We start from the raw sequence: 16020 nt of genomic DNA, 5'->3' as shown, positions 1-16020 counted from the left end.
ACAAAGTCGGCTCACTTCTTACCAGTGAAGACTAACTTTTCGGCTGAGGATTATGAGAGGTTGTATCTTCATAAGATTGTAAAGCTGCATAGGGTACCTATTTAGATTATCTCAGATCGTGGTATGCAATTTTCATCTCATTTTTTATGGTTATTTCAAAAAAAGTTAGGGATTGAGGTTAGTTTAAATATTGCTTTTCACCTAAGGACAATTCAAATGTTGCAGGATATGTTTAGTGCATGTGTGATTGATTATGGTGGTAGTTGTGTTGAGCATCTACCTCTTGTAGAGTTTGCTTACAACAATAGTTATCATTCTAGTATTAGTATGGTCCATTTTAAGGCATTGTATGGTAGGGGGTGTAGAACTCCTATTTGTTAGTTCAAGCTTGGTGAGGCAGATATGTTTGGTCTAAACTTGGTATATCAGGCTATGGAAAAGGTAAAGGTAATTTGGGATAGGCTTAAAGATGCCCAAAGTTGCCAAAAGTCTTATGAGGATGTAAGGCGTAGGTACTTGGAGTTTGAGTTTGGGGATAGGGTGTTCCTAAAGGTGTCTCCTATGAAGGGAGTAATGCAGTTTAGGAAGAAAGGAAAGCTCAGTCCCCGGTATATTGGTCCTTATATAGTTTTAAAATGGGTTGGTAATGTTGCGTATGAATTGGAGTTGCCTTCTAGTATGAACTCCATTCATTTGGTATTTCATGCCTCTATGTTGAGAAAGTCTTTAGGTGTTCTTTCATCGGTTGTTCCTTTGGAAAGATTGGGTATCACAGATTCTTTGTCTTATGAAGAAATCTCAGTTGAGATCATGGATCGATGGGTTCGTTGTTTGTAGACCAAGGATGTGGCTTTGGTTAAGGTTCTATGGCATAACCATAAGGTGGAAAAAGTTACTTGGGAAGCAGAAGAGAACACGAAGACCAAGTATCCGCATTTCCTTTTTACTCTGGATATTCGTGCAGAAGGTATGTGTTCTTGATCACCTCTTTGTTTTCTAACTTAGTTAAAGTTTGGAATGGTTATGATTGGGTGTGGTTAATGTTTGCACTACCTTGTCCGTCATTCGAGGATGAATGATCCAAGTAGGGGAGACTTAAACACACTAGGTTTTAATCCTTAGAAATTTCCTAAGTTTTGAACTCTCTGAACATCATACGACTAGGGGTACTAGTCATATGTTAGGGTACAGTTAGGGGTCATCACTCAGATATTGACTAGTATAGTTAGGTTGGCTACTGTCCAAGGTATGACTTTTCTATAAAGGTAGTATGATGGGGTACGATTCGTGTGATGTAACTCGTATGATGTCCTTTGTATTAACCTAGGTGATTCTTTTCTACCTAAGGTACGATTTATGGGTACCAATCGTATGATTAGGTACGAGTGAGACTTAGAAGTCATAGGTTGGTCAGTATAGGGGTTGAGATTCTGCTTGGGGTACGAGTGGTGGGTACCACTCGTACCCTAGGGTATAGATAAAGAGTGATCGTACCCTCCTGTGGGAAATTAATACAGTTTAAATAGGGGTAATCTGGACATTGCCCCTTTTAACTCTTTGGGACCCCACGACTTAAAACACCTTTTTGAGGCTTCATTAACCTATTTGCAATCAATCAAACACTCTAAACGCAACTAAAATTTCTCAAGTCTCTTGGGTTAAAAAAAACCCAGGGTTTTCTCTAAGGTGGTCAATTGAGGCTCTTAGGGTTGATTTCTTCTGATCTTCTTCGTAATCTAAGGCATGTTAATCCTCCCTCATTGTTAGTTACAACTAAAGGCATGTTTTATGTATTGTTTTCATGTCATAATTATTATACTTGTATGGTTTTGGATTTTCAAATATATGTTATGGTTTTTGGTTATAAATGCTTGGTTATGGTATTCCCATGTTTTATTCATGGATTTGCATATTTTAATGGTGGTTTGGACATTTGGTTGCATGGGAATGGTTAATTGGTACTTGGTTTTGGTTTTGGAAACATTATGCCCTAAATGTGTTTGATAAAATGCCAATGAGAATGCTTTTACTATATTGTTGGACTTTTAATGGAACTACTATGGGTTGGAATGGACGGTGTCGATATTGGTGTCAGCCTTAGTATTGGCAATGGTATTGGGGCTGATACTGTTGGACTGTATTTATGATTGTTCCATCCCTTTATGTTATAGACACATAGTTGGTTATTGTTTTAGTTTTGGTATTGGTTATTGGTTGGGTGTTGTATGGTTGGACTCGCTTGAGTTGGTCAAGGTTATGGACTTAACCTAGAGTCTAGATTGGTACAAATACGCTATCTTGTTATATATTTGAGATTCATCCGACTCAGGATATGCGTTTGGAAGTTGGGTTGGGTAACGAAGGTGGTCCTCGGTCCTAGTTGGACTTAAGATGCCCATTAAGAATAGGCCCCAGTTCGGGTCGTTTCATAAAGCTACTTACCAAGGAATTGTTACTCTATCATGTTATCTTATTAGTTTCACAGTCCATGAGAGACTTGAAATGCATTTGATGGATGTGGTAACAGCCTATCTATATGGATCACTTGATAATAAGATATACATGAAAATTCTCGAAGGATTTAAAATACCGAAAACATATTGTTCAAAGCCTCGGGAAATGTATTCCATTAGATTGCAAAGATCAATGTATGGTTTAAAGCAATCTGGACGCATGTGGTATAACCGTCTTAGTGAATATTTACTAAGGAAGATTATACGAATGATGAAATTTGCCCATGTGTTTTCATAAAGAAAACAACGTCGGAGTTTGTTATACTTGTTGTCTATGTCGATGACATAAACCTTATTAGAACTCCAATAGAGCTTTAAATGAAAATTGATTACCGAAAGAAAGAATTTGAGATCACAGATCTCAGAAAGACAAAGTTATGCCTTGGTTTACAAATTGAGCATTTGACAAACGGTATCTTTGTCCATCAATCTGCCTACATAAAAAATGTGTTGAAACGATGCAATATGAATGGAGCACATCCATTAAGTACTCTGATGGTTGTTCGATCACTTGATGTGAATAAGGAGCCATTCCGACCTCAAGAAAAGAATGAGGAACTCCTTGGTCCTAAAATACCGTATCTTAGTGCAATTGGTGCACTAATATATCTTGCAAATACTACAAGGCCTGATATAGCCTTTTCAATTAATTTGTTAGCATGGTATAGTTCTGCTCCTACTAGGAGACATTGAAATGAGATCAAACACATATTACAGTATCTAAAAGGGACTACCGATATGGGATTATTTTATTCTAAATATTGCAGTTTCGATCTTGTTTGCTATGATGATGCTGGGTACTTATCTGACCCGCATAAAGCTTAGTCTCAAACAGGCTACGTTTTTATATGTGGGGGTACTGCCATATCTCAGAGATCAACAAAATATTCTATTGTAGCCATTTCATCAAACCATGCTGAGATTATAGCTATTCATGAAGCAAGCCGAGATTGTGTGTGGTTGACGTCCACAATACATCTCATTCGAGAAAAATGTGGCTTGAAATGTGACAAAGTACCTATGATTTTATATGAAGATAATGCAACATGCATATCACAACTTAAAGGAGGATTCATAAAAGGAGATAGAACGAAACACATTCCGCCAAAGCTGTTCTATACACATGAGCTCCAAAAGAATGGTGATATTAATGTACGACAGATTCGTTCAAGTAACAATGTGACTAATTTATTCACCAAGTCTCTTCCAACTGCAACTTTCAAGAAGATAGTGCACAAGATCGGAACGCAAAAATTCAAGGATGTTCTTATTAGGGGGGGTTAATACGCGTTGTACTCTTTTTTTCTTACAAGGTTTTATTCCACTGTTTTTTTTGTAAGATTTTTAATGAGACAACCTATATGCGTATTTCTAGACATTCGGGGGAGTGTTATGATATTAATGTATATCAATTATAGTGAATATCTATCAAAATCTATCAAGATATACTTGATTTCTATTAGTATTTGAAGTATCTATCTTTTATTCACTAAAAGTAAATTTTACGAATACTTCCTTCATTGTAAATCATACTCAAAAAAATAAAAATTACTTTTTATTTTCTCTATATTTTCTTCTTTGTTCTTTATTATTTTATAACAAAATAATATTTATCTTCATAGTTTTAATATATTATAGATTGTAAATATAAATATAAATTATAGATTAAAACTTATTAATTTTTTGGATCAATTTGATTTGATGACGTCTTTCAATTTGGTGTGACTATGAGCACGAGGGCGCTTGCGGTTGATTCGTTGGCAGTTGCTGGGCAACCCATGAGCCGACAAGCGGGAATACGTGTCAAAATACTAGTGGTTGGTAGTTTCTAGAAGACCATGGAACACCGTATGTCCGGGTCATTGTAGAAGATCTCACAGCCTTTGACTACCAATATAAGAAGTCCCAGTTTCTCTGGAATTTTAACCCTTTTCGCACGCCAAATGAGAACATAATTTCCCTTTCTCTCTGCACGTTTCCTTCGATTTCCCCTCTTTCTCAGGTAATTAATCAATTTTTATTTTTGTTTGATCTACGGTCCATTAATATGTATGATTGTTATGTGAAAAAAAATGTTCTCTCTCACATAGCTTAACGAAATTTGAGAATTGACAGCGGATTAGGGCTTTGTTTTTCCGTTTGTAAAGCAGGTAATCCGTCGCAAATCGTTTTTCCAACATTGATTTGTCAATTTAAGCAAGCTGTATCCGTCTCCTCCTGCTGCTTTCTAATTGAGTTTTCTAAAAATAGTAGGATTGTTGATAAAGTCAACTAATCTTGAGCAGCAGGGGGGGGGGGGGAGTTAGTTTCAATTTTCTGTTTTCTGATATTTCTGGATTTGCAACTTTGTGAGATTGACTTCTTGTGTTTCTAATAATCGCGGAAGAAATATGCATCTCAGTGCTTAGCATTATGCTGAAGCTGTTGAATTAGTGATGGTTGATCAGGATACTAATCCGGTATTGATGTGTGTGTTTGATTTGTTGTCTTATCTCTATTTATATATCTTTCAAGTTATTAAACCACTTCTCTTTTTCTGCTTCAAGCTGGCTAGTTGCTCTTTTCCTTTTAACACTAACTTGATTTTAATATTTCAGGTCATCCTTCCAGCTCCACTTGGTTGTATTAGAAAGCATTTTTATTGGAGATGGCTGAGGTACTGTAACCTTCTCTCATATGCTGGTTATTTCGTTCTTTATCAATTTCACATTGAATCTACCCAAATCGTGTTGGAGGAACATGTATTTATGATCGTAACAATCTTTCATTGTGGCAGGATGGTCACAAGGTTACCTTGAACGTCTATGACTTGAGCCAAGGTCTAGCTCGACAGTTGTCTACTACCTTTTTGGGAAAAGCTATTGGAGGAATATGGTAAGTTGCATATTATTTGAAGGGAATTCTTTTCCCTTGAGTGGTGGTCTGATTGAGTATGACTGTATTTCATAATGGAGACCGAGAATTTCAATTGGGTCTCTGGGTTTGCTGCATAACTTAGGCCCGGTTGATTCTTTAAGAGCATATCTTAAAAATGTATGCGAGGTTACATTAACATGTTTTCTTATGGATTTTATTCCCACTAGTTTTTAAGAGTTACATTTCCGTATGAGTTGAAACTTCCTGCTTTAGTGCGTCAAAGCAAGCAGAATTCTCTTGCCTAGATTGCATATCTGAATGTAGTAGGAGCATTGATTTGGTTGATATTCTAATCATCTTCCATATCCTTATAATGGTGTCTTAACGTACTGGTGCAGAAAAATTTGATTTTTTTTTTTTTTTAAAAATGTTTTTTCTCTCCCATTTCATGGAGCTCTTTTCTCTCCTTTTCTGGTGTAGGCGTGTAGCCTGTTCTTGTCCGTCACAAACTATTATGAATTGCTTTCCTGATCTCCCTATTCAAGTTAGATTCTTGTGGATCATTTCTGTAGGCACACAGGAGTAGTGGCTTATGGTCATGAATATTATTTTGGAGGTGGTATACAACATGCTCCAGCTGGGACTACCCCTTATGGAACTCCTGTTCAAGTTGTAGACCTTGGTGTCACACACGTACCCAAGGATGTCTTTGAAATGTATTTACAAGAGATAAGCCCTCGGTATACTGCAGAGACGTACAGTTTGCTTACCCACAACTGCAACAATTTCAGCAATGAGATTGCTCAATTTTTGGTCGGTGCAACCATTCCAGATTATATTTTGAATCTTCCTAATGAGGTTATGAACAGCCCGATGGGTGCCCTTATAAGTAAGTCTTTCTTTGCACTTCCTGTGTTGAACCCCTCCATACAACATGTGTGATTGACATAAATACTGATGTTAGTGAAACATGATGTTTCTGTGTGATTCTGTTTTTGTCTTTTTATCATCTTATGATTTTGGTGTTCTATGTTGGTTCCTCGTCCTTTTTGTCTGTCACATCTATACTTTTTAGGATTATGATGCTGCTTCTTCTGTGTAAATTTATTTTGCTTTGTTAGTTCTGTGGTGAAGTGTAGGACTTGCAGACTAATCATATGATGCTTTATTGAACGACTAATATGTTTTGGTGGCTTACATAATTTGGGATAAGAGCTCTTAGATATTCAAAATAGTGCAAACCTTCTCCTCTTTGGCAGTAATAGCTATATGCGTGAAAGCTCATTTGAACTATATCTATGGTGCTTTGGCCTCACCTTTCCGGTTATAACTTTTCCCAGCGTTAGCTTTATGTTGGTTTATTTTATATATGTAAAGCTATTCATTACTAATCAAAAAAGCATGTATGGTGCTCCTCCTTTGAATTGAAAGTTATCTCAGGAGAAAATTTAGTTAAAGATGTCCAGTACTTAAAAACTTACTCCACATGTCATTATCTTGATGTAGTGCCTATGATACAACAACTGGAATCAACGTTGAGGGCTAACGCGGTTCCACAAGCACCCCAGTTCAGACCACATACTGATGATCCTGCTTCCCAGCCGACACTTTCTGGTGGGAAGTCCTCTAGTAGCCATGTTGAGCAATCTAAATCCGCCAAGAGCCAAGATGGAGAAAAGAATGCTATTGTGCCACCTGTGGTCAAATCTGTGGGAGAGCATGAGAAGACACCTGCTAATTCTTCTAAGAAAGATCCTCTTGGGGATGCTCGGAGCAAGGTACAAGAGGAAATCACCCGTGAATTTGCTGCAATCATGGCCACTGGGACATTGCGTGCAAGTGAGGCTGCTGCTTTAGCAACTAAGAAAGTTATGCAAAGATATGGAGACACAACTGCTGCTATGAACTAATGGCAACCAAGTTTTATAAATTCATCTGTGTTGGAAAATTAATACTCAACTTGAATGATGTAATGTAGACTTACTGGGTTCCAAGTAGGAGATGACGATGGATTCTTCCTTTTGTACTCTTTTTTGGACTTTATTCATTGAATAAGAACTTTTTTGCAACTGCGACATGAGTTGATGAATGCGTATAAATATGAACTCCTTGGTAGATATAGAATGTGAAGGAGAACCCGAAAAGCAGCAAGAGGAACAATAGATGTGATAATTTGAGTTGTCCCGAAGAGGAATATATCAAAATAGATTGAGATATTCATTCAAGGTATCTCTAAATTGAGAATTGAAGCTAAACCTGGATAAATTCTGTTTGTTTTCGGTCTTGGGGTTATCTTAGCCTCTAAAATGGTAAAATTGAGTACATTTCAATTGTCTTCACCTAAGTTGACGGTTCCTCCTCAATGTAAAGCTCCTTTCGTGTCTCTTGTTAGTGTTCAACTTGCCTTTCCAGTTTTGAATGATGTTTTTTTAAACAGTTTATTGGGTGAAGACAATTATGGAATCAAGAAGGGAACTTGGGCAGGGGGGTAGGGTAGGTAGTTTGTCTTCCCTCGTCACGCAAATAGTTTAGTTTGTCTTATATTCTCTCATTTACAAACTATGTTGAAAATTAGAGAACTAAAAAATGGAAAGATGTTATAAATGTATTATTATATAATGTGAATATCTATTTTTAGAAAAGTTATTGGCAACAAAATTAGTTTTCCCCCAATAAATAAAGACACTCCTCAGGTACCTTTAAGAGAAATAAGAATACTCTCCCTCCTCTCTCTCCATTCTTCTTCTTTTTTATTTTATATTTCATAATACGTTATCAACACAAGTCTTTAATCAATTGAGATTATCTGCTTTCAAACTTAGGTACGTTAGGTAATACCATGATAAGTTTGTCGAAAAGAAAATAGAAAATTGAATTGGTCAAATCATATGTTTGTTCTTCTTTTTTATTTTATATTTCATAATACGTTATCAACACAAGTCTTTAATCAATTGAGATTATCTGCTTTCAAACTTAGGTACGTTAGGTAATACCATGATAAGTTTGTCGAAAAGAAAATAGAAAATTGAATTGGTCAAATCATATGTTTGTTTTGACTAGGGCTGTGCAAAAATTGAATCGATCGATAAATCTAACCGATAAAAATATTATTGGGTTATTGGTATTGGGTTATTGGGTTAATGGTTTTTTATTATAAAAAAATTTATTGGGTAAATAATTCGATATCGATTTTAGCTTATTGAGTTATCAATTAAACCGATAACCTAATAAAAATACACTAAGTTATTATTTTATCCCTATTTATGTTATATATTTAAATCTCTCTCTTTATCTATCTATCTATCTATCTAGATAGATAGATAGATAGATATGTGTATGTATATAAATTATATGCACTATTAATTCATAATTCAGTCATTTACAAAGTATTAACCTATATAATGCAACAAAAGCACAATATAAAGTCGGCTATTATCGTAATAAAAAATTTGAAATATTTATAGTTTTCAACAATTAGGATTCAATTTTTTCCCTAATTAACATTCAGTTCAAGTTTGAAGATTCTTGTAAACTAAAATGCATTGTGTAGGTTTTGACGGTAATTAAGATTTCATTTTTTTACGTTAGTTGTTACTATTTCTATTTTATAAATATTTTTTTATTGGTTAAATAAAAAATCTAACCGTTAAGAACCAAAAATCGATAAATCGAACTCGATAAGAAAATATCTTATTAGTTGATTATTGATTTTACATATTTAAAAATCAAAAATCGGATCAATAACATGTAAAATCGAATCAAATCGATCGATGCACACCCCTAACAGTATGCAATATTTGCTTAGTTTAAAATTGATCCTATTAGCTACTATAAATATGATAGCATCGGTACTTTTGATTGCTTTATCTTTTTGTGGGGAATAAATATTTTATTTTCTCCTATATAATAAGTCAGTATGGCTGCTCAAGCAGACATGACACCGTCAACATGTCTGCTTGAGAAAAAGGGTATTTTCGTAATTTTAATAAATTTTAACTCTCACCGTCTCAACTTCTCTTCTTTAATCCAATTATAGAACCGCCTCACTGTGTTCCTTATCCATTTCCATCGCTAAATTTTTTTTTCTTCCCTCTTTGGCTTTTCTCCTTATAATTCCATCGAGCAAAGATTGATGTTTCTGCCGGTTTGAAGTTTGTTTCTTGTCTGTGTTTCGCTGCTATCAAAGGTAATTGCATCATGATTTTATCTGTCGCTCTAATTTTGCCTGGTTCTTACAATATATAGCCGCTTGGCTATCTTCCTTATCCAATTCTGCTGCTCATTGTTTCCTGTTCGGCTTTTCGATCGATCAAAGATTGGTGTTTCTGCGGATTTGAAGTTCTTTCCTTCTTTGTGTTTTGCTGCTATCACGGTAATTGCATCGTAATTTTATTTCATCTTTCGTTGTTCCTTGTTCGGCTTTTCGATCGAGCAAAGATTGGTGCCGCTAACTCTTTCGTTGTTTGTTCTTCGATTTTTCGATCGAGTAAAGATTGGTGCTTCTGCGGATTTGAAGTTGTTTCCTTGTTTGTGTTTTGCTGCTATCGAGGTAATTGCATCGTAAGTTTATTTGAAAATTTGCGAAATTGCCTTTGTTGCTCTTTTCTTGCTCTGAATTTGCCTTTCTTCTGCTAGAGAACAAAACCCACAAAGCTAAACTCTGTAGAATCAACCAGATCTGATTATAATTCTTCCCGGAACAACCAATTCAATTACACACACAAAAAAAGGGTTTCGCAAAAAGGAATGAGTGAATATGCAATCTACTTACCTTGTGTTGAATAAATAAAGCCAAAAAAGGATGAATTTGTAGTGTTGGGGACCAAATTTCAGCACTATTATATTTTTAAGTAAGGACCAATTTAGCGATACCTTATTTAGTGCTTCCTATTCTGTTTTGTTTAGGTGCTCATTCACAGTGCGATTTTGTACATATTTTTATAATGAAAATACAAACACACCACACACTCCTCCAAAGTGTTTTGTGCTGTTTGTTTTTGCAGCTTTGGCAATGGGTACCACACAAGCTGAGTTGACCAGAACTGCTGGAAAGCCAATTCATTGCAAAATAAACATGCTGGAAAGCCAATTCATTGCAAAATTAACAATCTTTTTTGGTTTATGTGGAAGTAGTTTTAGTTAGTGCAAAAAATCACTTAGTTGTGAGTGACATTACAGCTGCGGTGGCAAGAAAACCAGAACCTCTGGTGATAGAGGAAGTGATTGTGGCTCCCCCTCAAGTCCATGAAGTTCGCCTAAAAATCATTTGTACTTCTCTCTTTCACAGGGACGTTACCTTCTGCAAGTTGAAAGTATGTAATTTTATTCGAATCAAAGTTGCAAAAATTTAATCTTTTTACTGTAGAAAGTGTTTGTTTAACTACCATTTGAATTATCTGAATCTTAGTTTTCCTTTAGGACTTTCCTAGATGCTTTGCAAGAATATTGGAACACGAGGTTTTTGGGTACTTTCAGTTTATTCACCTGTCAAGCTCTTTTGTCGGTTGTAAAGGGTTATTTTAGTAAATGTTACTCCCTCCATTTGGATTTAAACTGTCAAGCTCTTTTGTCGGTTGTAAAGGGTTATTTTAGTAAATGTTACTCCCTCCATTTGGATTTAAGTATCTTATTTTCCTTTTAAGCCTGCTAAAAAAAGAATGTATCTTTTTATATTTGCTAACTTTATCATTCCAACATTCTACATGGCACATTTAAGACTATAAGATTCAAAACCATTTTAGTACATTACACAAATCTTTACTTCAAGTTCACAAGATTCGAAAGTTTTCCTTATTTTTCTTAAAATACGTACTCAACAGAGATCCATGGGTTATCCGATGAGTCTTGTCTTTACGTTTGAATTGATTTTTTCCCTTGTACCTGTAATTTGTGCACCAATGCATGAAAACACACTTTCTTTGTCTCGTGTTATTAATTGAAGAGTCGTGGAGAGTGTTGGAGAAGATGCCCACGATTTAAAAGGAGGAGATTCAGTTGTCCTGATATTTCTGTCCGACTGTGCAGTGTATACACTGCACATCCAAGAAGTGCAACACTTGTTCAACATTTGAATTTAAGGTATCTCCATGGATGCTTAGAGGTGGCACAAGTAGATTCACTACTGTTGATGGAGAAACTTTATACCATTTCCTGTCTGTATCAAGTTTCGTGGATACTCTTCTGATTTTGTTTGCTGAAGAGTGTAAATTACTGGGGTGTCTGACATTTGCTGGTTGTTAGTGAATGTATAATGTGCAACATGATTAGATGTTCAGTTTTCTGCTTCATATTCTTCATTTGGACTTGATATATGCTATGCTAAGTTGGCATGGAGATAATTCAACCCAATGAGTTTATACATTTCAGTTGTTCCTAGGATCAAATCTTGATTGCTGTTTTAGTATTTTTTTTTTTTGACAATTGAGGCCATAGTGATGCGGAATTTGATCCAGAGCATGCAAGAAGATTTCGAGGACAAATTGTGGAATAGATATAGTCAGTTTTGTGACGCTCGGGTTGTCCTGCTTATGTAGCTGAGCATTTTCAATTGCTATTACAGAAGAGAAACAAACAAGTTCCTACAGTGAATAGTGATAACTCATTTGGGGAGTTGCAGCTCTGTACGTATAAATGCTTTGAGGTTAGCAATCCGCCTTCTCTGAATCGTGCATTGAGCAGTTAAGATCAAAGTCCTCCATCACCTCAGCGCCTATCATAAATTCTGTTGTTTAGACTCTTGAAATATGCCAACAGATGCATGCTGAGTCCAGAAAAATACATTTTTGGGAGGATTTGGGAGGATCCAACACCAACTACAGTGGGCAATACTTTACTCCTTGGAAAAATGTTAGGCAAAACTCTTATGTTGTTCATAGGATTGCTCAAGAACATAGAATATCTCTACTCCCAACATTTAAAAGTGTAGTATTACCGTGATTTCGTATTAGCTTTCCCTACACTGCATACAAAAAAGGCCCCTTGCTTTCCATTATATAATCAATATACGTATGTAATGAATGTTACAACAAAAATTACTGTCACTGAATGTTACGGAAAAAATACTACTAACCTGTCAGTATTTGTGTTTCCACATTGCTTATTTCACAACTCTTCAAAATCTTCTATCACGGGCTACCTCCCCTATTTATATATAGAAGAGCCATGGGAAGCTGGTGAAGGTTGTCCTGTCAGCTTCTTTACAGAGCTATTTTCGTCATTTTAATGGAGGGTTAAATTAGTCCTTTTAATTGCTCATATCTGACTAATCACGTACGTGGCTATCACCTATTTCACCGAAGTTCAATGTGTCAACTGGATGGAGAATATTTATATCTCCGTATATCAATCTCAAAACTTTTACTGCAACAATTTTCTACTTGGAATTCTGTTTTTATTGTCTGTGTGATTTCTCTGGATTCTTCTGACTGATTTTTCCACTGGATTATCCTTCTCTCAGTCGTTTTGTTGATCTGGTATATGTCTTTGAGATCATATAGTTTCAGCAGCAAAATTTAGTCGTTTATGTTCTTATGATTGTGAAATTTGTGGGTTTGTCCTATTTTTTCCGGCTGCGTTAAACATTTTCCTCAAAAAGTTGAAATGGTTATCATAGTTGTGTTACATATTTCCACCAATCCTTCTCCAAGGTGAACTTTGTTTCTTTATACGATTACCGCTGTGAAATCTCTGGGTCAGTATTAGAATTTTTTCTAAGTACATGCATGTCCTAAATCAGTTAAAGAATAGACAAACTATAGGATAAATGCGTACTTAGCTGCGTGTTCAAAAGTATTTAGGTTCATCAATTATTGTTTGTTGATTGTTTGCTTTTACTCTTGTTGTTCCAGGCAATTTCATCTGGTGGAGTGAGTCCATAATTTGGAAATTAAATCAGTGGGGAGGTACTAACTGTTGCTCTCATATTCACCCTTTAATCCCTCTGTGTCAATTTGTTTGTCTGATTTTGATTTGATATGGAATTTAAGAAAGTAAAGGAAGTTCTAAATTTTAAAGGAAGTTCTAAACTTGAAAGTGTTAAACTAAAGATACATGAATGTACCAAAAATGTCCTTTAATTTTGTAGTCATAAATCTGTTATGTGGAAAGTTAAAATTAAAGATCTTGACAGATTTTTAGGAGTTGTTCTTGAGTATGGTGGTGAGATATGTGAATTCTACTGAACTTTGGTTATATATATTTAGAAACACTCGTTAACATATTTGGTCATTAAAATATGTGAGCACCCACCGTGAACTGATCTGGCCTACGTTTTCCAGAGGCAAGAAAATGCAGTCTCATTATTGATATTGTCTTGTCTTCTTTGTACGAAATATAGGTGGTCCAAAATATGTATGCATAAGCCATCAACACGTGCTCAAAACTTGAAAGAACATCAACCTTTCCAAACATTGCTTATAATCTTCCTTTGGAAACTATACCTGATAGGTTATCAACGTTAGATATGGATATGGAAGGAGAGATTACAAATAAAGGCAAATGTAGTCCCTCGATCTACCAAGGATACTTAATGAAGTGCTATTTTGGATACACTTTCTGTTTTGTGTAAAGAATTGAAGAAAAATAATAAAGGTACCAATTTTGTGCTATGAATACATATTAGTATATTCACAGACATAAAAAGATTATATTGATAGATTTTTGAACCTCTCGGTATACCAACTTATGAGTTTTTACAAACATGTTAATAATTTATGACGTGCATTTAAGTCCACCACCTTAGTTTTATAGCCCCCATTTACGGTCATGAATTATTTACGATAAACACTTAAATCTCAAAATTTAGTCCCTATACTTTATGCCATGTACTAGCGTATGGACCGTTATTGTCTTCTTTGTCTACTCCTCACTTATCTATGCATAATAACATTCTTGTGAAGTAATGCTCGTACTGCTATAAGCTCAACTTCTCCTTCGATGTGTAAGTTCAAGTGTGTTGATTGATGTCAACTTAGTTGCACGTCTACTAATAGTTATGGGGTATTACACCGTGACAGTATGTTGTATGCACCTAAGTGGAGATCATCACAAATGTTGCTGACACATTTGATATATTCCCATAATTGGAATTGTGCTGATACATTTGACCCACTGCTTGTGGTAGTTCTTGATTAAGATAAAGGTATGTGAGGCTGGATGTTTATAATGTGCACTGTAGGAATGATAGAAAATTGAGGTTCGAGAAATTGTTCCAGTTAAAGGCTTTTGTTTGAACATGTTAACCGCTAACTATTTAATGTTTTTACTTAGTATGGTTTATTATTACTTGTATTTCAAAAGTTAAGTACTTAGTATGGTTTATTATTACTTGTATTTCAAAAGTTAAGCTCTAAATCCTATAAAAATTCAGCCAAGTTATAGAATTTAAAATGAAAAGACTACACTTACGGAGGATCTCCAATAGAATCATCCGACTTTTGTCCAGAAATTTTCTGCAAAAGAAGATTCATGTCAATACAATAGGAAAAAAAGAATTTGGGGCAACCAAACACAAACAGAAACTTCAATCATACAGTAGAGTGGATAAATTGAAGAAAAGGGTCGGGCAATGGAAAAAATTGTAAGTTGAATAGAATACATTGAAATCAGAATTAAGGTTGTTTAACAGTCCTAAGTAGAGATTGAAGAGATAGAGGATGGCAGGTCGAGAGGGATGAAACTGGTGATGGGTTCTTGAAGGAGACTTAGCTGTGGCTGAGCATGCTGTGTGTTATGCTGCAGATTCTCGCACATAACTTGTGGGATTATAGTGGGTATCTTCTTCTTGTTGTACTACTTTTTTATATATGTTATCTCTGTGAAACAATTTTTTGTGTTTGGTAGCTTAGTCGTGTACATTGGTTTGATTCTGTATCAAAGCGTGCCTAATTGGTATAATATATCTATGAGAAAGTCCAAGTTCTTATAAAATCTCTTTTAGTAATTTGATTAGCATAAAGATAATGACCATCAAATCTTGCTCATTGATTCATCTAAATTGGCTTGAATATTGGTATCTGATTATAGAGTTTACTTGTGGCCTATTTATTGATTGTTTTGTAAAAATCTGTGATTTGAGTAAACTTTGTCTCCTCTATTAGTCCAACATCATCTCTACATTGATTGGAGAAATTGTTGTTTCAGTTAAAGGCTTTTGTTTGGACATATTAACCACTAACTATTTAATGTTATTACTTAGTATGGTTTATTATTACTTGTATTTCAACCTGTGATGATACCAGGGGCTGTTATACAAAAACTTTCATTGAAAATTACATTGTTTATGCATGATTAAAATTCCAAATATATAGTAGATGTTTCATTAGCAGCCAATAGCTATGTCCTCATAAACGATTGTCTTGAATGTTCTTAAACGAAAATTTTACAAAAAGTGGATCTCTCTCTACTTGTACACTCGACATGAGTGTTAGAATATTCTGTTAAATATCATTTGATTTTTGAAGTACCTCGATTTTCCGTGCTACTGATATAGTCAAACCTCTTTAAATTAACTGATACATGATTCTCACCCATCTGACAAATCAATTACATCTATAGGAGACACACTATTAAGTGCCTGAAATTTATTTAAAGCAAAGGTACTATGGCAATTTGCAGGAAACCTTTATATGTGAATTTATATGAAAATCTAACG

The 16020-nt window shown here is 35.1% G+C and overlaps 1 protein-coding gene and 1 long non-coding RNA gene across 3 annotated transcripts; both read left to right on the top strand.

The window, feature by feature from the left end:
• The first annotated feature begins 4221 nt into the window (after positions 1–4221).
• LOC107842528 (desumoylating isopeptidase 1) lies at positions 4222–7444 on the top strand. 2 transcript variants are annotated; one of them, XM_016686424.2, is made up of 5 exons: positions 4222–4515; positions 5111–5169; positions 5290–5387; positions 5942–6258; positions 6876–7444. In XM_016686424.2, the coding sequence occupies exons 2-5, from the start codon at positions 5161–5163 to the stop codon at positions 7277–7279; spliced, it is 828 nt and encodes a 275-aa protein (XP_016541910.2). In that variant the 5' UTR covers positions 4222–4515; positions 5111–5160; the 3' UTR covers positions 7280–7444. The 2 variants fall into 2 exon arrangements, with proteins under 2 accessions (XP_016541910.2, XP_047252773.1); XM_047396817.1 differs by having other exon boundaries at positions 4364–4515; positions 5111–5195.
• Positions 7445–9249: 1805 nt separating this feature from the next.
• On the top strand, positions 9250–10991 carry LOC107842526. The gene is made up of 2 exons (XR_007044843.1): positions 9250–10681; positions 10788–10991. It is a non-coding gene; the product is annotated as an uncharacterized LOC107842526 (long non-coding RNA).
• Positions 10992–16020: the final 5029 nt, after the last annotated feature.

This window comes from Capsicum annuum, chromosome 9 (assembly GCF_002878395.1).
Source record: "Capsicum annuum cultivar UCD-10X-F1 chromosome 9, UCD10Xv1.1, whole genome shotgun sequence".
Taxonomy (NCBI): domain Eukaryota; kingdom Viridiplantae; phylum Streptophyta; class Magnoliopsida; order Solanales; family Solanaceae; genus Capsicum; species Capsicum annuum.
This window is presented reverse-complemented; position numbering and strand designations above follow the sequence as displayed.

Coding starts and splice junctions, on each gene's coding strand:
- LOC107842528 (XM_016686424.2), top strand. Junction 5,388..5,941: donor AAAGCTATTGGAGGAATATG/GTAAGTTGCATA, acceptor TCATTTCTGTAG/GCACACAGGAGTAGTGGCTT. Junction 6,259..6,875: donor CCCGATGGGTGCCCTTATAA/GTAAGTCTTTCT, acceptor ATCTTGATGTAG/TGCCTATGATACAACAACTG.